The sequence below is a fragment of the Lepidochelys kempii genome, chromosome 9 (assembly GCF_965140285.1).
Source record: "Lepidochelys kempii isolate rLepKem1 chromosome 9, rLepKem1.hap1, whole genome shotgun sequence".
Lineage (NCBI taxonomy): Eukaryota > Metazoa > Chordata > Testudines > Cheloniidae > Lepidochelys > Lepidochelys kempii.
The window spans coordinates 41,533,150-41,555,483 of record NC_136388.1 but is presented as its reverse complement, the minus strand read 5'-3'; the positions used below and the strand labels follow the sequence as shown (position 1 = coordinate 41,555,483).

The following is a 22,334-nucleotide window of genomic DNA, read 5'->3' as shown; positions in this document are numbered from 1 at the left end:
TTGTGCACAGCATTTTTAATTTTTTGGAACAGAATTCCTCAAGGAATAAAATGCCAATCCCTTCTCCACTGTTAGTGCAGCTCTCATTTTGGTGTCCCTGTCCTGGAGGGCTGGGGCAAGCCCAGCACACAGATCTAGGAATGTGGCTTTTTACATCTGAAAGTTCTGCAGCCATTGCTCGTTGACCCAAATCTACATTATGATGCAATCCCACCAATCAGTGCTCATTTCTCAGGCCCAAAAGCTGCACTCCGCCATCTGCAGCTCCAAGACCACCACTAACGACCTTGAATTGTTTTTCGCTGTCCCTCAGTAAACTGACCCCCAAAGACATTCTAGGGGGGTTGTGGAATCCCCATCACTGGAGATTTTTAAGGGCAGGTTAAACACACGCCTGTCAGAAATAGTCTAGATAATACTTAGTTCTGCCATGAGTGCAGGGGACTGGAATAGATGACCTCTCAAGGTCCCTTCCAGCACAGGCGCCAGCTTCTAATTTTTCCCAGTGGTGCTCAACCCCCACTCAGCCCCAGGCCCGCTCCCACTCCACCTATTCCCCCAAGTCCCCACCCTGTCTCTTCCCACCCCTGCTCCACTCCCCGCCCTTAACACACCCTGTCCCCACTCCTCCCCCTTCTTCCCTCCCAGTGCCTCCCCCACGCCACAGCGGGTGGGAGGCACTGGGAGGGAGGGGAGGAGTTGATTGGCAGGGCCATCAGCAGGCAGGAGTGGGGGGGGGGAAAGGAAGGGGAGGTTGGCTGCTGGTGGGTGCTAAGCACCAGTTAATTTTTTTCTATGGGTGCTCCAGCCATGCACAAGCACTCAGGATAAACATGCACAGTGCCGGTGCAAGTAGTCAAGTATGCACATGCCCGAGTGATTTACAAACTTCAGCAGATGTATGCCGACATAATGTGAGCTGACCAAAGTTTGTAGTGTAGATATGGCCACAGGAATAGCCCTGATTCAGCAGTCAGGGTACCTGACCCAGTGCCAACCCCTAAACACAGAACGAGGCAGGTTAGGATTTGCACTAACTGAGATAGTGTTATCCTTTCTTGAAGCTGTCTAACCATAGAGATATGCACTAATACAGGGGGTCCCTTGTATACACTGGGGTTGTGCTCTTGGAAAGGGCAATGGATACTGAAATGACATATACCAGGGAATTTTTCCCCATAAGAAATAATGGAATAAGAGGGGGATGCATTCACAACTTCACCACATCCACTTAAGACAATGTTCTTTTCGCTTAAACAGTGTAGCATTTTACAATGACAGGTTCTACAGTACACATTTTACACATAAAACATTGAAGAAAATAATGTAGAACCCTACTAATGCCGTTCAAACACACAGAACATTTTAATATAGTAAATACAATACAGTAATACAGTATAAAACAGCGTCAATTACACTAAACTTAGGTAGGATAGCTAGGTTTTCTTGGGCTGGCTTTTCCGTGGCTGGCTTTTGGTTGCAGAAGTCTTAAAAAAGGATTTTATTGACATTTGCTCTCTTGCATGAATCTCTGAACGATTGATCTCCCTGTAGCAAGCCACTGCATCATTGAGAGCCCTTCAGACTTTGGCAGACCGTTCACGAAAAGGATCACTGCTCTATATGATTTCCATCATCTCATCCAGCAATCCAAAGAAACGGGAGAATTTCTTTGTTGTCAGACTTCTGGCTTCCTGCCCTACGTCATCATCATTCTTGCTTTTTTCGGATATCCATTATTGGTCCAGCTCAATCAGTTCCTCATTTGTTCAGCATGAGACTACAACAATTCCTGTACACCCTCCTCCTCCACCTTCTTGAAGCCGACATTCTTCGCCAACTTGACAATTTCTTGCTCGAGAGCAGGAATGACATCAAATCCCACAAAGCTGTGGACAGCATCTGGCCATGCACAGCGCCAAATGCCATATATACATTGTGAAGTGACCTCTTCTATTGACGCGGCAACGTTTTCCACAACATTCAAGATGTTGTAGGACTTCCAAAACTCCTTTACACTGGGCTTTCCTTCACCGGCCGTCTCCTTAATTAGCATGTAGAACGTTCTCCGTAGGTAATAAGCCTTGACCGTGGCCGGTGGACGCAAGTACAGTACTGTACTATACTATACAAGAGGGGAACATGTTCTAATTTATATCAGTCCCGATCCGTGCAAACGACAGATATGCAAATCAGGACCAACATAAATCGGAACATGTTCCCCTATTGATGAGCGATGGATATCAGAAACAACGGATAAGTGAGAGATGTATACCAGGGACCCCTTGTATAGCTACACTGACTGCTGGATGAGGTTATTCTCAGGTGTAGACAAAGCACACATCTGCACAACTTTCTGTATGACATTAATTAACTAAAGGCTTAAAATCAAGCAGAGTTATAGCAAAGGGAACAGGATGAAGAGTGTTAACTGCCTTTTCATCTAAGCTCCTGAGAGAATCAAATGCAAGGGAAATGTTAACTTTAACTACTATTATAAAAAGGAAGGATTTGATCTCCCAGATTCGAGGCAAGATTGGGCAATTTACCTTTTCCCCAACGGGGAGTATGTCAGCTGTACTGATGGAGCTAAAGAACTGAAAAACAAATGTGCTTGTTTTAGAAACTACTGAGAAGGTTCTAGGCCTGAATGGAAATGGATCATAAGTTCAGGCAGGGAACGTCTGGGAGGGGACGGCTCCTGCCTCATACTGAGAATGAGGGGCGATCAGCAGGTTCTCTCAAGTGCTTATATACGAATGCACAAAGCCTTGGAAACAAGCAGGGAGAACTGGAGGTCCTGGTGATGTCAAGGAATTATGACTTGATTGGAATAACAAAGACTTGGTGGGATAACTCTGACTGGAGTACTGTCATGGATGGTATAAACTGTTCAGGAAGGACAGGCAGGGCAGAAAAGGTGGGGGAGTAGCACTGTATGTAAGGGAGCAGTATGACTGCTCAGAGCTCCGGTACGAAACTGCAGAAAAACCTGAGTGTCTCTGGATTAAGTTTAGAAGTGTGAGCAACAAGAGTGATGTAGTGGTGGGAGTCTGCTACAGACCACCGGACCAGGGGGATGAGGCTTTCTTCCGGCAACTCGCAGAAGCTACTAGATCGCACACCCTGGTTCTCATGGGTGACTTTAATCTTCCTGATATCTGCTGGGAGAGCAACACAGCGGTGCACAGACAATCCAGGAAGTTTTTGGAAAGCATAGGGGACAATTTCCTGGTGCAAGTGCTAGAGGAGCCAACTAGGGGGGGAGCTTTTCTTGACCTGCTGCTCACAAACCAGGAAGAATTAGTGGGGGAAGCAAAAGTGGATGGGAATCTGGGAGGCAGTGACCATGAGTTGGTTGAGTTCAGGATCCTGACACAGGGAAGAAAGGTAAGCAGCAGGATACGGACCCTGGACTTCAGGAAAGCAGACTTCGACTCCCTCAGGGAACGGATGGGTAGGATCCCCTGGGGGACTAACATGAAGGGGAAAGGAGTCCAGGAGAGTTGGCTGTATTTCAAGGAATCCCTGTTGAGGTTACAGGGACAAACCATCCCGATGAGTCGAAAGAACAGTAAATATGGCAGGCGACCAGCTTGGCTTAACGGTGAAATCCTAGCGGATCTTAAACATAAAAAAGAAGCTCACAAGAAGTGGAAGGTTGGACATATGACCAGGGAAGAGTATAAAAATATTGCTCGGGCATGTAGGAATGAAATCAGGAGGGCCAAATCGCACCTGGAGCTGCAGCTAGCAAGAGATGTCAAGAGTAACAAGAAGGGTTTCTTCAGGTATGTTGGCAACAAGAAGAAAGCCAAGGAAAGTGTGGGCCCCTTACTGAATGAGGGAGGCAACCTAGTGACAGAGGATGTGGAAAAAGCTAATGTGCTCTCTGCTTTTTTTGCCTCTGTCTTCACTAACAAGGACAGCTCCCAGACTGCTGCGCTGGGCATCACAACATGGGGAGTAGATGGCCAGCCCTCTGTGGAGAAAGAGGTTGTTAGGGACTATTTAGAAAAGCTGGACGTGCACAAATCCATGGGGCCGGACGAGTTGCATCCGAGAGTGCTAAAGGAATTGGCGGCTGTGATTGCAGAGCCATTGGCCATTATCTTTGAAAACTCGTGGCGAACGGAGGAAAGTCCCAGATGACTGGAAAAAGGCTAATGTAGTGCCAATCTTTAAAGAAGGAGGATCCTGGGAACTACAGGCCAGTCAGCCTCACCTCAGTCCCCGGAAAAATCATGGAGCAGGTCCTCAAGGAATCAATCCTGAAGCACTTACATGAGAGGAAAGTGATCAGGAAGAGTCAGCATGGATTCACCAAGGGAAGGTGACTAATCTAATCGCCTTCTATGATGATATTACTGGTTCTGTGGATGAAGGGAAAGCAGTGGATGTATTGTTTCTTGACTTTAGCAAAGCTTTTGACACTGTCTCCCACAGTATTCTTGTCAGCAAGTTAAAGAAGTATGGGCTGGATGAATGCACTATAAGGTGGGTAGAAAGTTGGCTAGATTGTCGGGCTCAACAGGTAGTGATCAATGGCTCCATGTCTAGTTGGCAGCCGGTGTCAAGTGGAGTGCCCCAGGGGTCGGTCCTGGGGCCGGTTTTGTTCAATATCTTCATAAATGATCTGGAGGATGGTGTGGATTGCACTCTCAGCAAATTTGCGGATGATACTAAACTGGGAGGAGCGGTTGATACGCTGGAGGGCAGGGATAGGATACAGAGGGACCTAGACAAATTGGAGGATTGGGCCAAAAGAAATCTGATGAGGTTCAGTAAGGATAAGTGCAGGGTCCTGCACTTAGGATGGAAGAACCTAATGCACAGCTACAGACTAGGGACCGAATGGCTAGGCAGCAGTTCTGCAGAAAAGGACCTAGGGGTGACAGTGGACGAGAAGCTGGATATGAGTCAGCAGTGTGCCCTTGTTGCCAAGAAGGCCAATGGCATTTTGGGATGTATAAGTAGGGGCATAGCGAGCAGATCAAGGGACGTGATCGTTCCCCTCTATTCGACATTGGTGAGGCCTCATCTGGAGTACTGTGTCCAGTTTTGGGCCCCGCCGTACAAGAAGGATGTGGATAAATTGGAGAGAGTCCAGCGAAGGGCAACAAATGATTAGGGATCTGGAACACATGACTTATGAGGAGAGGCTGAGGGAACTGGGATTGTTTAGTCTGCAAAAGAGAAGAATGAGAGGGGATTTGATAGCTGCTTTTAACTACCTGAGAGGTGGTTCCAGAGAGGGCTGCATGGGGGGGGGGGGGGGGAGAGGACGCGGTAGTGCTCTGCCTGCATTGCTACGAGTGCCTGTATCGAGTCCGCTTGGCACTTCATAATGCTTAGCAGCTGCTCCATGCTTTGGTGCCGGCGATCCGCATTCTGCTGGCGGACCCTCCTTTCACTCTCCTGCCACTCCTGCACTTTTTGATTTTCATTAAGAGACTACTGCATTACTTCATGCAGCATGCCCTCTTTGCTTCTACGTGGCCTCTTCCTAATTCTTTGGAGTCTTTCAGCCGGGAAGAACAAGGATGGCCGAGATCTAAAGGTTGCATCTGTAAACCCAAAATGCAACACTTAACAGACGCAGCATTGTTCACACCAGACAGAGCAATGATTCGCCCATACCCAAAGACAAGCACAGTCTACCCAAAAGCAGAATTTGTCTGTCCCAAAGCGAGCCCACATAACCCACAGGAGCCCCAAATGGTGAGTAAGAACACAGGGTCAAGGGGGACAGACTGTTTCACTGCCATACTGTCCTCTGGGGCTCTATGCCTTGGGGAGAGCTAACAGCTGCAGGGGTCTGCTGAACTGAACACTGTACCCACATTTTCCACAGGAGTTCGTCCTGGAAAATATCTCGCTGCTGAGGGTGACCTGGGAAGCAAGGGAGGGTCTTCTACTACAATGCGGCTTCAGCCCTGGCCCTGCATATTGCCTGTGTGCAGCAATGGTCCCCCCGCCCCACACGGCACAGTGGCGTGGACTGTTAAGCTTGACTGGGACAAGGAGCACAGTAGCTCTCCCAAGGAATCTGCACAAGTACGTTGCCCAGCTTCTGCATGAGACCTTTGAAGAGATCACTGAGACAGATTACCACAATGTGAGAGAGCACATCAACACTCTATTCCACATCCAGCCCTAACCCTCCTCGCCCCAAGAGCCTGCACCGAACAACTTCCTTCCCAAAATAAAAGCCACTTGCCAGGCACCTCCTCTGGTGTTTATCCTTCCCCAGGCACCAGCTGCTGCGACTGCCTACCTTCCTTCTGGCTTGAGAACAGCTCCTGGCTGCATGCATCCTGGATGCCGGGGTGTCTGCCTCCTCCTCAGCACCCTCACTCCCACTTTCCTCCTCCTCCTCTGCCTTGTTGAACTGGGCTCTGAAGTGTCCATGGTGGAGGTGGGGTTGCCCCCAAGTATTGCCTCCAGCTCTTTGCAGAAAGAGCAGGTCACAGGGGCAGCACTGGAGCTGCGGTTTGCCTTGCGGGCTTTTAGATAGACATTCCGCAGCTCCTTCACTTTAACCCTGCACTGTTGTGCATCCCGGTCATGGCCCCTTTCCATCTTGGCCCTTGATATCTGCCCGAAGGTATCATAATTCCTACGGCTGAAGCACAGCTGGGACTGGACAGCTTCCTCCCCACCAAACACTGATGAGGTCCAGCACCTTGCTATTGCTCCATACTGGGATTACCTGGTGCGTGGAGGCATGGTCACCTGGAAATATTTGCTGAGAATCTTGCTCAGCAAACAGGAAGGGGATTTTCAAAATTCCCAGAGAATTTAAAGGGCAGGTCTGACGGTTGATCGCCTGACGGCAGGGCAAAAGAGTTCAAAGTGATAACCAGAGTGGCTAGAAGAGGCATTGTGGGACACTTCTGGAGGTTGATTAGAGTGCATTAACAGAGCAAGGCATCCACACTGGTGCTGTGGCTCTCCAGCGGGGTGCAGCAAGCATTATGCTTCTCATCGAGGTGGATTACCAGGAGCTCTAGGTGCCTTGCCAGCGTGGACGTGTCGTGAGTTAGGGTGCCCAGGGCTGCTTCAATGCACTCTAACTCACAAGTGTAGCCATGCCCTTAGTTTCCCATCCAAATACGCACCCCGGCATGGCCCTGATTAGTTGGTTAAAACATATAGGACCAGAGCACAGGGTGGTATGACTACAGAATTGCAATATATAGTGTCGATTCACTCTACTATTTTTCTACAGTAAATTTGGGAAACAGAACTATTCAAATGTGTCCTAAAAAAATCTCTAGCTGTTATACTCTATTACGCATCCATCATTTTTTTAAATTATGGCTTGTCACTGGAAAAACTTTTCTTTTAAACCGTTGGTGCTAAAAGGTGAGAGGCAACGCAAACAACAAAGCCTGGCATTTGCAGATCAGCTAGCCAGACCATTTTATTCAGCAAGAAACAGAAATATTAAGTTGCATGGTAGCATTTTATGATTGTGCAATTACCGCACAGCAAACCAGATTCAATTCTGCTCTGCTGCATGACAAAAATGGCAATCATTTAAGATAAGGTTACATTCCCATGTAGTTCTTTTTTCAAATAACTGCTGGGCTTCAAAACCGTCTTGATATGCTTAAAGTTATTTGCTGCTACATTGCTTAAAAACTGCAAGACAGCAGAGCATAAGCCCATTCAGCTGCTTACTGCCCAGGTATCATATATAGGAGATGTGTGTGCCTCAAAGCATCACAAGGTCTCGGAGCCTGAAATCCCATTAGTAAAAAAAAAAAAAAAAGTGCCTTGGGAATGCTAGAAAAAAATATTTCTACTGCATTTGTGAAATAAGGGTAATTAAAGCAACAGATCAGAGGAAGAGATATGCATGTCATGTTTGAGGTTTAAAAGGATTTTTTAAAGTACTTTATTGTCTATGATATTATAGCTTTGATAATTTGGCTCTGTAGTATGAAAACACCTTTATATTTTACTACTGAGAAAAATAAGGATGCAAGCTTGAGAGTAACAATATTGCTAAGAGATCATTATTATATACAGGCTCAAGTATCGCCACAGTAAATGGTTTTGTATACTCATTCAAAAATGTGCTTTTCAGGGTATTCCAATTCAGATGTTCAAAAAATCACTTCACAAAAAGTTACGATTCGTTACAATTAACATTTATCTGTAACTCTTTTGGACTACTTTGCAGGTAGGGCAGCCTTGCAAAACCATCCTGAAAATTTACCAGCCCAGGCACAAAATCTACTTGCCCAATTAGATCATGATGGTGTGCATAAGAAAAAAAATTGAAATAAAAAATAGTTATTCAGCAGGAGCAAGTCAAATTTTGTAAGGAGGAATGGAAAAAATTTTGGGGGTATAAACCACTTCAGAGATTAGCACACACTACCCACATTTTTAGCTGTTAATTTTTTCATTTTTTCACTTAGCTCTAGCTTGGTTTTAACAAAAAGAATGTTAAAAATGTCTTTAGACATTTTATATTTAAAATTTCCCCATCAATTTAGGTGGGTGGGAGGGCACTGACTTTGGCTGTGGTTCTAATCAGATAAAGCCAACATATCTTTCTGGTTCTGTGTTATCGGTCTTCAAGGATCATGAATCGGAGTAAGTGCAGTGATCTGGTCAGAGATTTTGTTAGCTTGCTGCTGCAGAACAAACAGCTGAAGTTCAGGTGTTGTTTTTAATGACAGAGGAGATGACTTAGTGCTCTAAGGCCATTTCCACACTACGAAAGTACTCCGATTTTACAGAAGTCGATTTTTGGGAACAGATTATATAAAGTCGAGAAAAGAAAAGGAGTACTTGTGGCACCTTAGAGACTAACCAATTTATTTGAGCATAAGCTTTCATGAGCTACAGCTCACTTCATCTGAGAAGTGAGCTGTAGCTCATGAAAGCTTATGCTCAAATAAATTGGTTAGTCTCTAAGGTGCCACAAGTACTCCTTTTCTTTTTGCGAATACAGACTAACACGGCTGTTACTCTGAAACCTATAAAGTCGAGTGCATACATCCACACTAAGCACATTAATTTGGCGGTGTGTATCCACAGTACCATGGCAAGCATCGACATTCCGATCGGTGCACTGTGGGTAGTTATCCCACAGTTCCCGCAGTCCCCGCTGCCCATTGGAATTCTGGGCTGAGCTCCCAATGCCTGATGGGGCCAAAAATTTGTCACAAGTGGTTATAGGTAAATGTCGTCAGTCAACCCTCCCTCCGTGAAAGCAACAGCAGACAATCAATTCACGCCTTTTCCCTGGATTGCCCAAGCAGATGCCATAGCACAGCAAGCATGGAGCCCGTTCAGCTCACCGCAGCAGTTAACTTTCATGACAGAGGAGATAACTTAGTGCTCTAAGGCCATGTCTACACTACGAAAGTTAACTTTCATGCAGTTTATGCAGAACCAGCACCTGAAAAAACAGGCGAGGAGGCGACGGAAGCACGGTGATGAGGACATGATCACAGATTTCTCTAAAACCGCGGTACCCAGCAATTTGGAGATCATGGTGTTACTGGGGCAGGCTCATGTCGTGGAACTGTGTTGCGTCCCTGCTGTAGCCTCTGTCCCTCATGGCCTCAGAGATTTTTTGAAATGTTTTGGCATAGCATATCTTCTTGATAGCACAGATTCCTCTCCCCATACAGTGATCAGATCCAGTACCTCCTGTTCAGTCCATGCTGGAACTCTTTTTCGATTCTAGGACTGCATGGTCACCTGTGCTGATGAGCTCGCCTGGCCAAACAGGAAATGAGATTCAAAAGTTCCCGGGGCTTTTCCTGTACACCTGGCCAGTGCATCCGAGTTCAGAGCGCTGTCCAGAGCGGTTACAATGGTGCACTGTGGGACAGCTCCCAGAGGCCAATACCTTCGAATTGCATCCACACTAACCCTAATTCAAAATGGCGATGTCGATTTCAGCGCTAATCCCCTCGTTGGGGAGGAGTACAGAAATCGGTTTTAAAAGCCCTTTATGTCGAAAAAAATGGCTTCGTTGTGTGGACGGGTGCAGGTTTAATTCGATTTAACGCTGCTAAATCCGACAAACTCGTAGTGTATACCAGGCATAAGAATCAAGCTTGAAGTACCTAAACTGTCTTGAACAACAGGTTCACACCTTACTAGATTACAGCAGATAGATTAAGTTCCATCCCATAGTTCTTTAGAATGAGTCCTTGCCAATTAGGTCCTGTTTGCCAATAAAAATCCCATGGCACTTAACATAGGGGGTTTTCCCTGATGTTTTCTGCCAAAATTCCCTATTCTCTATCACTGTGTGCCACTTGTCCCCAAATGCCACCTTACACTCAAAAAGTGGCTACACTATAGGCAAGGCTGTACGTTCATAAAGCACATCAGGATCCTTCAAGAGATGTGGTACAGCAGGTCAAATTTACGCATGAACAAGTTGAGAGGGTCACTTTGAGAAATCTGGTAAAGCATGTGGTTGCACAAACAAGATATGCTGACATCTTTAGAAATGTGGAGGACACACTTTCTCCATATCAAATAGCTTTTAAGATAAAACAACGATTATAACATTCATTAAGGAATCCATGTGAGTTCTTCTTGTATTGCTTATATTCCTGCAATACATCAATAATAGATGATGTTACAGATGATCACAGTAAATTCTGCTGAAACAATCAGTAACTCAACCCATTTCTCATTAATTATTGGAATGTACAATACAGTGCTGAGCAAGTGCAGTTTAATGTATGAACCTTCAAGTATGCAGTAAAGTTAGTAAACTGAAGGACAAGACATTGATGCTTGCACAGTAAGGGCCAGTTTGACCCTTACATTACATTAAATTTTCTGGACAAGCCAGAAAAAATTGAATTCTAGAGACATAGGACAGGACTCTGATCGTATTGCACTGGGCAAATCTGGAGTAACTTCACTAAAATTAGATTTGTACAGGTGTGAGATCACAACCTACCTCATGAACTTAAAGGGCCAAATCTTTAGATGGTGTAGATCAGTGCAGCTTCACTGAAGCCAGCTCAGTTACACTGATTTACACCAGCAGGTAATATGTCCCCAAACTACGTTTTTAGGCAATAAAGTTGGCTAAAGAATATAAAATCTCATTGATCCTCCCACAACCTCACAGGAAAATTTGACTAAAAATCCTGATATACACAACCCCCTTAAAAATACTGCCAATTGGTGATCAACCCATCCTAATACCATAAAATTATGGGACAATCTCCACAACAAAAAATATTCAAGCTAATATATTCCTGCCAGCGTGTGCTTTTGTCCAAAGCAGTACTGCATAACTGTTATGAAAATTTACCAGTGCATCCACACCTAGATACCTTGGTGATTAGCATAATATAAATAATTATATAGATGAGAGGTTTCAGAGTAACAGCCGTGTTAGTCTGTATTCGCAAAAAGAAAAGGAGTACTTGTGGCACCTTAGAGACTAACCAATTTATTTGAGCATGAGCTTTCGTGAGCTACAGCTCACTTCATCGGATGCATGCTACAGCTCACTTCATCCGATGAAGTGAGCTGTAGCTCACGAAAGCTCATGCTCAAATAAATTGGTTAGTCTCTAAGGTGTCACAAGTACTCCTTTTCTTTTTATATAGATGAGGTATATTTGTTTATTTCAGTGGTACAGAATATTCTATTTGTCCATCAACAAAATACTGACCCTGGCCAAGCAGAATTTTGAAAGGCTGGTATAAATATTAGACAGAGACACTCTCAAGATACCATACATATAACCACTTCAGGGCCACGTAACTGACCATGCTTCTGTGAAATGCCAGTGACTTAAGTGCACCTCATTTCATTTGCCAGTTTCATTTGCCCTCTATTTAAAAATGCATTGCAGGTGAGGATATAATAATCAATCATCAGTCCTAACCTATTAAAATACAAAGCAGACCCCACCTCCTGCACGTATAGTCAAGGCATATAACAGTCCATTCGTAGTTTTTATAAGTTGCAGATAAAACTCTGGTCCTCTTATTCTGACAGATCCTAGTCTTCTCCAAAGCAGTGACCATATAAGAACACAAGGGATCATCTGGGCTTTTTCACATTCAACTGTGGAGAGTTAACTCTGGCATTTAAATGCAGAGACTGACAGAGACAGGTATGCAGATTTTGTCATCTTGAAAATAAATCTGTTATGTAAATACAGTAGCTTTCTTGCTCAGCACACAAGATGGGGTGGAGCTTTATTGGGGGGGGTCCCTCCATTTTTCTTGGCTTTAAGCTTTAAAATATCCTTTCTTGGTCTAAGCAGTAATTTTCTGAACCAACGGGAGCTGGCAGCAGCATATCAATGGGTATGGTGCCTTACAGATAAACTGCAATAGGTCTCCCTACCATGAATTTCAAATGCCTGAGGTGTTAACAGAGGGAGCTAGCCACTTTGGAATTGCCTGCTCTCCCTTCAAGCTGGCGCCCCTTCAAATCACATTGTTATACTTTGCTCTTCAGCTGACTCCATTAGAAGCTATATATATCAAAGGCAGATTCCCTGCCACAGATGCATCAATGTGCCTTCTTTGCATCATTTCAATTCAGTTTGGCATCATTATTTTCTTTTAATTTAAAAATACCAGACTAGCTAAACTCTAAAACAAGGAAAAAATATATTAATTTCTTGAATTAAGTTTGAAAATTTAAATCTTGGAGAAGTGTTCATTGTTATTACATTTCTGAAATAAACATTTAAAAATGTCACTTACATTTGTTTTGTCCTTTTATCAAAAACTTTTCTCCTCTGAAATGCAAGCCACACCTGGATTTTTAAAAAAATTAAAAGAAAAGGAGTTCTTGTGGCATCTTAGAGACTAACCAATTTATTTGAGCATGAGCTTTCGTGAGCTGTAGCTCACGAAAGCTCATGCTCAAATAAATTGGTTAGTCTCTAAGATGCCACAAGTACTCCTTTTCTTTTTGCGAATACAGACTAACATGGCTGTTACTCTGAAACCTAAAAAAATTAAGTTATTTATCCTCTTTATGCCATTGCAAAGAACTAACATCAAAGTCACCAAACTGGCAAATTTTCATTGACATTACACAGCGACAAAGCAACTCATAACAGCCAATGTGGTTCGTAAAATCATTACATATATGTACTAAAACTAATCCATGTTAGTTATATTGTATTCGCTCACAAAAATTCACACATTAAATAATTCATCAAAAATTAATTAACTACCAAATCCACAGTGGGATATTCCAGCACAGACCCCTGCATCCCATTAATGGGACTGCACAGGTGCACTCACTTGAGGGTGCTGCAGTTGCAAGTATCTGAATTTCCTGATTTCAGGCCTGATCCTGCAAAATCTTATGCCGGTGGGCAGCTTTATTTACAAGAGAAGCCCCACTGAATTCAAGGAACTTATGCGCATAGCACTAAATATGTTTCAAAGCATATGCAATGTCAGGGCCTTTGTCAAGATCATATTTCCCTTATCGCAATTCATTTATATTATTTATGTTTTCAGTGTTAAAAAGGAACTCCTCAAGGTCTTTCTGCTTTTTCTTCAGTAAAGATATGGAACACTTCACACATTTGCTCTAATAAATTGTTACTTTTTAAAATTATGCCTTTTATTGTAATTATATACAATATAAAAATGCAATATAATTTGAGTATGTTGTGTATTACTGTATACTTACACAGTTTCACTTCTTTATCTACTTAACAAAACTAGAGGAAATTCACTAACCCATAATTACCTACGAAAGGAGTCAAACGAGGCTAGCCACAAGGGCCTTTCCATGATCTACACATTTGGTGGCAATGTAAGCAGTTTGGTTACTCCTGGATCCCACTACGCATTGCCCATAGGCAGACCCCGTGCTGTTCTTGAAGCCTCACAGAAATCAAACAATCAAACAAACCATGCTAGGAGTCTGTGCACAAGTTGCAGCTTATGCAACAATTCCTGATATTCCCACCCACTTAAACCAGAGCTGCTTCTATTCTTCTCACTTAGCTCCCTATCCTGCAGCATTAGTTTTGCCTGCACAAGGACTAGAGAACAAAGCCCACAGAGGGTACTGAATGAGAGATCTATCTTGACTCCTAAAGGTAAGTTTGTTCATTGCACACAATTGAACAGTGCCCTGCAATTAGCAATCATTAATGTTGAGGAAAAGGTTACATGCATGACTAATCTGCGATGCCAGTATTCCCAGGCCAAGTGATCAGCCAATTTAGCCAAAGTAGCATCTCCATTTTCAAACCACTAGAAGCTCAATTTTAAAAACCTCCACAATTCCACCAGAATGGTCAGTTCAGAAATAAAACAGTTCTATTGCCTAACTTGTAATTCTTTTAGAGTTAGCAAAATTCATTTATTAGGGGTGAAAGCAGGAGCGGCGGAAACTCCCTAAAAGTGGGGGGAGTGCCAGCACCCAAACCATGCCCCCCCCCATGCGGCCTTTCTCCCCACACCCGCTCTTCCGCTCATGACCCTGCTCCCCATTCACTCCTCTACGCCCCCTTCTCCCATTGCTTGCCGTTACGGCCAGTAAAAACTGATGGGGCCATGTGCCCCCTTACCCCCTTCCAGCACCCCTGGGTGAAAGCCAGTACTTAAAGTGGTCTGAAAAAAGTGGAGGGGTTATTCCAATCTGGAAGCAGCATTTTTGTTAAAACAGAGTGTAAAGTGTATCTTTCAGTAACAAGCTTGAGTTTATTTATTCACTTTGCTAGATCTGTGATGCTTTGTGCCTCTTCCTTTCTCCCTGCCCCCATTTTAAGCACTAGTAAAGCCAAAATTAGTTATGAAAGCACAAACTACTTACAAATAATGCCTTAAAAAATGATAAAGCAGCACAACAGCTAACCCAAACCAGCTTTGCCTGTGAATCTAGCTACAACATGGAGCAACCTAATGCAAGCAGCAGGAATTTCTACTGAAGAACACTCAACAAGGAAACCATATGCAAACGTTCCACATCCTATCAGCACACACACAAAAATCCCACAGTAACACATAGGATTTCCAACAGATTTTCGTAGGGGACGCTATACTCCAAAACTTTTTAAAAACCCAGTGCTTTCTTCACTCACTTTCCAGTTTCAAAATGTGATAAGTGTTTGCTCACATTTTACATTTCAGGTGTTTTATTAACATGATGTCATTTTAATTGCTAATTTCTTCCTTAGAAAGAACATAGGTAACTAGCTCTGCATTGCCAGTAGTAACCAAACACTTGTATAGGAAAAGAAAGCATTACATTAATATATTATGCAAAGTATTAGTAACATGAGGGGCACTGAAAAAACAGGCCAATTGCATTAGCGTCTGAATATTTTGTGGTAAATCAAGTCTTATACCTATTATTATTATTTATTGCTTCTATTACTGAAGTGTCTGGAAGCTCCTGTCATGGACCAGTGCCTCTCTGTGCTATGTGCTGCCCCAAACAATTTACAATCTAAGAATACAACAAGAAACAACAAATGGATAAAAGAATAAGAATAGCCATACTGGGTCAGACCAAAGGTCCATCCAGCCCAGTATCCTGTCTACCGACAGTGGCCAATGCCAGGTGCCCCAGAGGAAGTGAACTTAACAGGTAATGATCTAGTGATCTCTCTTCTGCCATCCATCTCCACCCTCTGACAAACACAGGTTAGGGACACCATTCCTTACCCATCCTGGCTAACAGCCATTAATGGACTTAACATCCATGAATTTATCCAGTTCTCTTTTAAACCCTGTTATAGTCCTAGCCTTCACAACCTCCTCAGGCAAGGAGTTCCACAGGTTGACGTGCGCTGAGTGAAGAACTTCCTTTTGTTTTTAATGTGATACCCATTAATTTCATTTGGTGGCCCCTAGTTCTTATATTATGGGAACAAGTAAATAACTTGCCTTATTCACTTTCTCCACACCACTCATGATTTTATATACCTCTATCATATCCCCCCTTAAGTCTCCTCTTTTCCAAGATGAAAAGTGCTAGCTTCTTTAATCTCTCCTGATATGGGACCCATTCCAAACCCCAGTCTTTTAGTTGCTCTCTTTTGAACCTTTTCTAATGCCAATATATCTTTTTTGAGATGAGGAGACCACATCTCTATGCAGTATTCACGATGTGGGCATACCATGGATTTATATAAGGGCAATAAGATATTCTCTGTCTTATTCTCAATCCCTTTTTTAAGGGTTCCTATCATCCCGTTTGCTTTTTTGACTGCCGCTGCACACTCCGTGGACATCTTCAGAGAACTATCCATGATGACTCCAAGAACTTTCTCCTGATTAGTTGTAGCTAAATTAGCCCCCCATCATATTGTATGTATAGTTGGGGTTATTTTTTCCAATGTGCATTACTTTACATTTATCCACATTAAATTTTACTTGCCAGTTTGTTGCCCAATCACTTAGTTTTGTGAGATCTTTTTGAAGTTCTTCACAGTCTGCTTTGGTCTTAACTATCTTGAGCAGTTTAGTATCATCTGCAAACTTTGCCACCTCACTGTTTACCCCTTTCTCCAGATCACTTATGAATAAGTTGAATACGATGACCAAAAGGGGAATAAAAGGAAAAAAAGGGATGATAATAGATGGTAGGAACACAGTGGACACACAGAAGAGAGATCAATTCATCTCAGCCTTTAAAAATCAGATAATGCTAACGCACCTGTTCTGCTGGGAGAAACTACGTCTTGCCTATTTACTGTATAGTCATTAAAAAAAAGTCTCCCAGTCAAATAATTGGTGTCTTCTACTGAAATAAAGAATTCAAACAGAATGGAAAAAAGATAATCTAAGAAAGGTTATCATTCTAATGCTCCATGGTGGAAACTGACCACCACTAGCGACCAAGGAGGAATTATTCTCCCATATACAGAACTGTACAATTTGCTAAGTGCATTATGGGTTTTCTCATCACTCTCTAAAGTTTCAAGTATTGGCTGCTGCCAGAGGCAGGATACCAGACTTGAGAGTCTGAGCTAATATTGTACATATTATTGTTGCTATTTTAAACAAAATTGCAAAATTCAGTAACACCTAGGTGACCCTGAAAGTAACATATCACAATTAAAAGGAAATTTGTGATTAAGACTTTGGGTAATCAGAGCACCATGCAAAAACATAAAACACGCAAAAGTTTTCCCACTAGGGCTAGGTATTTTGTAAATCAAGCCTGCTGTTCAAATCAACAGTTTAAATTGTTTCCCCCACCTCATGCACACAAGTCTATATGTTTAGAATTTCAACTAGTAAATAATAATCAAAGTGATCAGAGACTTCAAAACAATTTCGGCATAAAAAAATTCCCTTTGGTGGCATATCTATGTTCTAACGTATTTTGCTTGCCTGTCCGGTGTGCTCATTTGCACACAGACTGCTGACTAAGATAATTAAGGTTGGGATTTTCAAAAGAGCCTAAGGAATTTAGGTTCCCAACTCTCATTGTATTTTAAAATTCCCTTATCTTCTTTTAAAATACCAGGCTAAATATTTAAAACTTTTTCAATTAATTGGGATACATATTAATAATATAAACTATAAAAATGCAATACTGTTTGAATATATCGTCTCATCTAGCACTTTTCATCAGTACATCTCAAAGCATTTTACAAAGGAGTCCTTATCACCATTTTACAGATGGGGAAACTGAGCCGTGGAGTGGTCACCTAGCACGCCAGAGGCCAAGTCAGGAATAGAACCCAAGTTTTCTGAGTCCCAGTCCATTCTCTGTCCACTGCGTGCTATGTAGTTACGTCATGCAACCTTCAATTCCCACCCCCCACTACTATTTTGAGTGTTTCCTCAGTGAGACCAAGGTAGGTGAGGTGATGTTTTTTATTGGACCAACTTATATTGGTGGAATGGGCAACACTGCAAGTTACACAGAGCTCTTCCTTAGGTCCGGAAAAGGTAACCGAAGTGTCCAAACTAAATAGAAGGTGGGACAGATTCTTAAGCATAAGGGGATCTACACATGCTGTAGGTAGGAGACCACTTAAAATGAAGTGGGCAATTAAGGGTTATCAGGTGGTAGGGCGTGTTGTACAGTGTTGTAATGAGCTATAAAACCTGTCTCTGTCAAGTCCATGGTTTTTAATGTCCAGGAGCATAATGAATTTAAGTTCCAGGCTCATCATTTGAAGGCATTGTGTAGCTTTCTAACTTCTCAGTTCTCACCTTCAAAGGATATGAAGTGATCACTTCATGAAAAGGATTTGCTCACAGGTGATAGGATGTATTTTTTTCATGAGTTCATTTGAGAGCACAGTGATTGTCTAGCTTCACTCACAAAGTTGTTGTGGCTTTTGATGTTCTGGATGAGATATACCACATGTTCTGATAGACAAGTGTAGGACTCATGGATCTTGAAAGGTGTGTTGGGGAGAGTGGCAATGGTACTGATCATCATAGCAGTATTGCTATGTCTGCATGTTTTGCATCTGTTGTTCTGGCACCACTTTGAGTCAGTGTGTCCTAATCTGTGGAGAGCTTGCTTCTGATGATGACCTTGGCAAAGCTGAGGGAGGGAGGTTGTTTGAAGGCAGAAATGGGGGGCAGGGGAAAGAAGGCTGAGAAAGATTTCTTTCAGGATGTGATCACCCTCAAGTATGGGTTGTTGTTGTAACTGCATAATGATACCCTGAAAGCATTCTAGTATGAGGTGGAAGGAGACAACTAGGGGAGTGCAATCAATTGGGTTACTTTTTCTGTATGGAAGCCGGTTCTCGCAGGGGTGTTTGGGTGATCCATTCCATGATGAGATCTACTTCCCTAGTGGAGTACCCTTGTTTAATGAAAGAAGCTTTAAGACTTTCTCTTCACTTTCCCAGTTCTGATTCTTGGTTGTGTTTGCTTTCACTTACTGTTAGAAAAGTAAAGAAAAAAGAAAAAACAAAGATTGCAGGGAAAACAGCGCTTAATAATCATTTACTTTCATTTTTCAAACTACCCTTGCTCCCCAAAAATAGGAGCCAGAATGAGGTTCTACTATCTGTTCTACCTGCCGCCTAGACAACTGTCTAACAAAAAGTTAAAAACACTCCTAACTATGGATAAGCAATAGTTACATTGCAAGCTCTTTGGAGCAGGAACTGTCTTTTTGTCTGTACAGCATCTAGAACAACAAGGTCCTGGTCCAATGAGGCTCCCAGCTGCTATCACAATACAAATAATAATAAAATAATTAGAAGTAAAAACTGCTAACAGGTTCATTTCTGAAGTAGTAACAATTATATTAACACCTTTCATCCTGAAGGATCCCAGAGCATTTTACAGTCTCTGTGTATAAGGCTCACTTTACTCACCCTTTGGGTTGAATGCAGTAGTCATTTAACAGCACATAGTAAAGACACAAAACCACATAGGACACTAAGCAAAAATTGATTATCCAGTGGTAACTACAGGGGAAATTTGAGTGTGAAGAACGTCATTACCCAAGTTGGAGTTCGGTCCAAACACTAAGGTCTTCATCTCTACTCTTATAAAAAGTTCCATGTGATCTGTAGGTTCTGATCCTGTAAACACTTGGGCATGTCAATAACTTTAATCATATGCATGTTTGGAGAATTGAGGACTTAGTGACCACAAGCAATCAGGGTCTCTGTTTTGTCTCTTATTGAATCACTAAAGGACAGAACCCCACACAATTCAATGTTCTTCTACAATTGAGCACTGGATCAGTACTGGTGGTAAAAGTAGGCAGAAATCGTTGTACTTCACAGAACAGACATTCTTAAAGCTGAAGGCAAGGAGGCACAGCCAAACATTGCAAGAAAATCAAAACAGAAAAGTTGAGCAATCTGTTTTGTTTTTTTCCCCCTTCTTCACAGGCATTCTCTTGTGGACAGCTACCAAGCCCTACTTTTTTGACATTGTATCTAGCCATCCTCAGCTATCCAGGCCAGTCCATGATTTTAATTTTAGGTGCCTTTTTAAAGAAAATGTTTTGGCTGTATTTTGCAGCTCCATATAATATACTCTACACTCGTTTAATTTAAAGGCCTGTGTTCATTTATCTTGGTGCGAAGATTTGATTGATACTACAACCAAAAATGATAGTAAACATTGCCTTTTACAGTACATAGAATTCAATTAATCTTCCTTCATTTGAAAATCCAAAACAGATTTAAACAGCAACACAGACCAAACACCTACTCCTTCATCAGACATACATCCTTACCTTCTCTTACACATACATCTTTTCCCCCCCTAGAACTACTCTCCTTTTCCTTCTCCTCTGGTTTAAGCACAGATCGGACAGGTAGAGAAAGATCAACCGACACCATCCATATCCAACAATGCTACATGTTATCCCTGCCTATTCTCTGTAAAAATAAAACACAGGCCCATACAGCACACAAAGACACTTAAAGGAAGCATCTCTTATTTTTTCATATGGAAATTTGAAAAGCAACATTAAAGGTAGATAACCAGATTTGTCATCCACTCTTCTGGTGACAAGGAATGAATCAAAACACCAAAGAAGGATCTTACACAGACAGTGGATTCAGTAGATGTTCTGTGATTTGGAGGTCAAACCCAGACTTGCATGACTATGAAAGATTTCAGAGTAGCCGCCGTGTTAGTCTGTATCCACAAAAAGAAAAGGAGTATGTGTGGCACCTTAGAGACTAACTAATTTATTTGAGCATAAGCTTTTGTGAGCTACACTTCACTGGATGCATGTACTATGAAAGTCTCCAATCACCCCCTCTCCCACCAAGATGCCACCTTAATTTCAGGAATCCCATTTAGTTAGGGGCCAAAGCTCTCAAAACCGTCACCAAAACACAAGTGGCAGAGACTGCAAGAAAAGCAGCAGGGTCAACAATCAAAACCTGATCACGGATCCTACAGAGCAACCCACCAGGCTTCGCCATGCCAGGTAACCTATGGATTACAGCCAACCGCATCATGGACACTGCAATCACCTGCTTTACAAAGGACAACGGACAGTACAGACAGGCCACTGTGGAGGAAGCATGTGAAGTGTGGGGATAATGCCCATAAATAGCCCCCACCCCAGCGTGGGGCTGTTTCCAGTTTCCCAATTTGTGCGCACGCAGATTTCCAGGAAGATGCTGTGGCGGCCCGAGCAGCCTGGCGTTCACCTGGCCGGGGCGGCGGAGTCCCGCTGGCCGGGAACGGAGCCTGGCCCGGGCGGGAAGTTACTTTGAACGGACGTTGACCAGCCCCCCGCCTAGGCAGGGCCCGCGGCGCAGGGGTGCGGGTCGCAGCTCGCTGAGGCCGCAGGCGCTCGGGCCCTGTCAGCGCGGAGATAGGCGCATCCCCGCCGCCGGCACATACAGGGGCTGGGCGGGTGGGTGCAGCCCGCAGCAAGCGCGGGCAGGCAGGTCACCCGGGACCTGGCGCGCATGAGAGCCCGCCCGGTCGGGGGAGCCCGGCCTGGGCCTAGCCAGGCCCCAGGGGCTGCCTCCATCCCTTTCCTCCCTTACCCGCTGCGCGGGGACTCGGGGTCAGCGTCAGCCGCGTTGGACGATCCCGCCCCCAGCCACCGCCTCCTTCCTCCGGCCCGGCCGCTGAGAGGCGGGGCTCGGGGCGGGCCCGGAGCCGGGGGGGAGGGGGCAACGCTGAGAGCTGCTTAACCTCCCGCCGGGGCGCTCTGCCCCCCCTCAAAACCATGTCGTGACCTCACTCACACGTTTACACATCTCAGCCCCCGGCGACCCCCCCTACCCCTGGGAGCCCTTCCTCCTGTACAACCCCCCCCGTGACCCCATTTCCCCCAGGAGCCCTCCTCTCCATACACATGCCACACTTCCCCCAGTGAACCCCCTCATACATTCAGCTATGGAGGGAGCCATCCCTACAGGGAACACCCACTGCTACAGCAAGATATGCAGCCAGAGGGGTTACCTCCCCCCACCCCCACCACATACCAAAAGAGCTCTCATGCCAGAGGATCACAGCCAAGCCCCTGGGGAGATTCCCCCACATACAAGCCAAGGGAGACCCCCAACACCAGGGAATGCCCCACACCCTCATCAAGGAATGAGAGCTGACACTTTTCTTGGCTACTGTACTTATCCCATATATGACCTGAGCGATTTGACTCCTCTGAATGAGCTACCAGCCCTTTAAGTTCCCTCAAAAGGTCACCTTTGAAAGGGGCAGGACTCTTCCCTGAAGTTCTCTGCTCCTTGTAATTGGGCTGGCTATACGTTTGAAGTACTACAGGAAAGGAGCCACTTGCTACTAGTCTAGTTTAACCTCCCTCACCCTTCCACACCCTCTGTCTTTATATGGCGTAGATTGAATATGACATGGGTGGGGAGAAAAAGGCAATGCCTCCCATCTCTTCTGGGGTTCTCCAAAAGGCCAGAGAAG

General features: G+C 43.9%; 1 protein-coding gene across 3 annotated transcripts in view; it reads right to left on the bottom strand.

The window, feature by feature from the left end:
• Positions 1 to 21,577, bottom strand: part of NMNAT3 (nicotinamide nucleotide adenylyltransferase 3) — a 76,954-nt gene extending 55,377 nt beyond the window's left edge. For 2 of the 3 annotated variants that reach the window (XR_012160808.2, XM_073359985.2), the window contains exons 1-2: positions 21,443 to 21,577; positions 18,690 to 18,849 (exon numbers count right to left, since the gene is read on the bottom strand). Coding sequence is in view for 1 of the 3 variants with exons in the window: in XM_073359985.2 (XP_073216086.1) it covers positions 18,690 to 18,742 (53 nt within the window). In the remaining 2 variants the exon portion in view is untranslated. The remainder of the gene's footprint in view (positions 1 to 18,689; positions 18,850 to 21,442) is intronic. The other variant, XM_073359987.1, reaches the window with a different exon arrangement.
• Between the last annotated feature and the right edge of the window lie 757 nt (positions 21,578 to 22,334).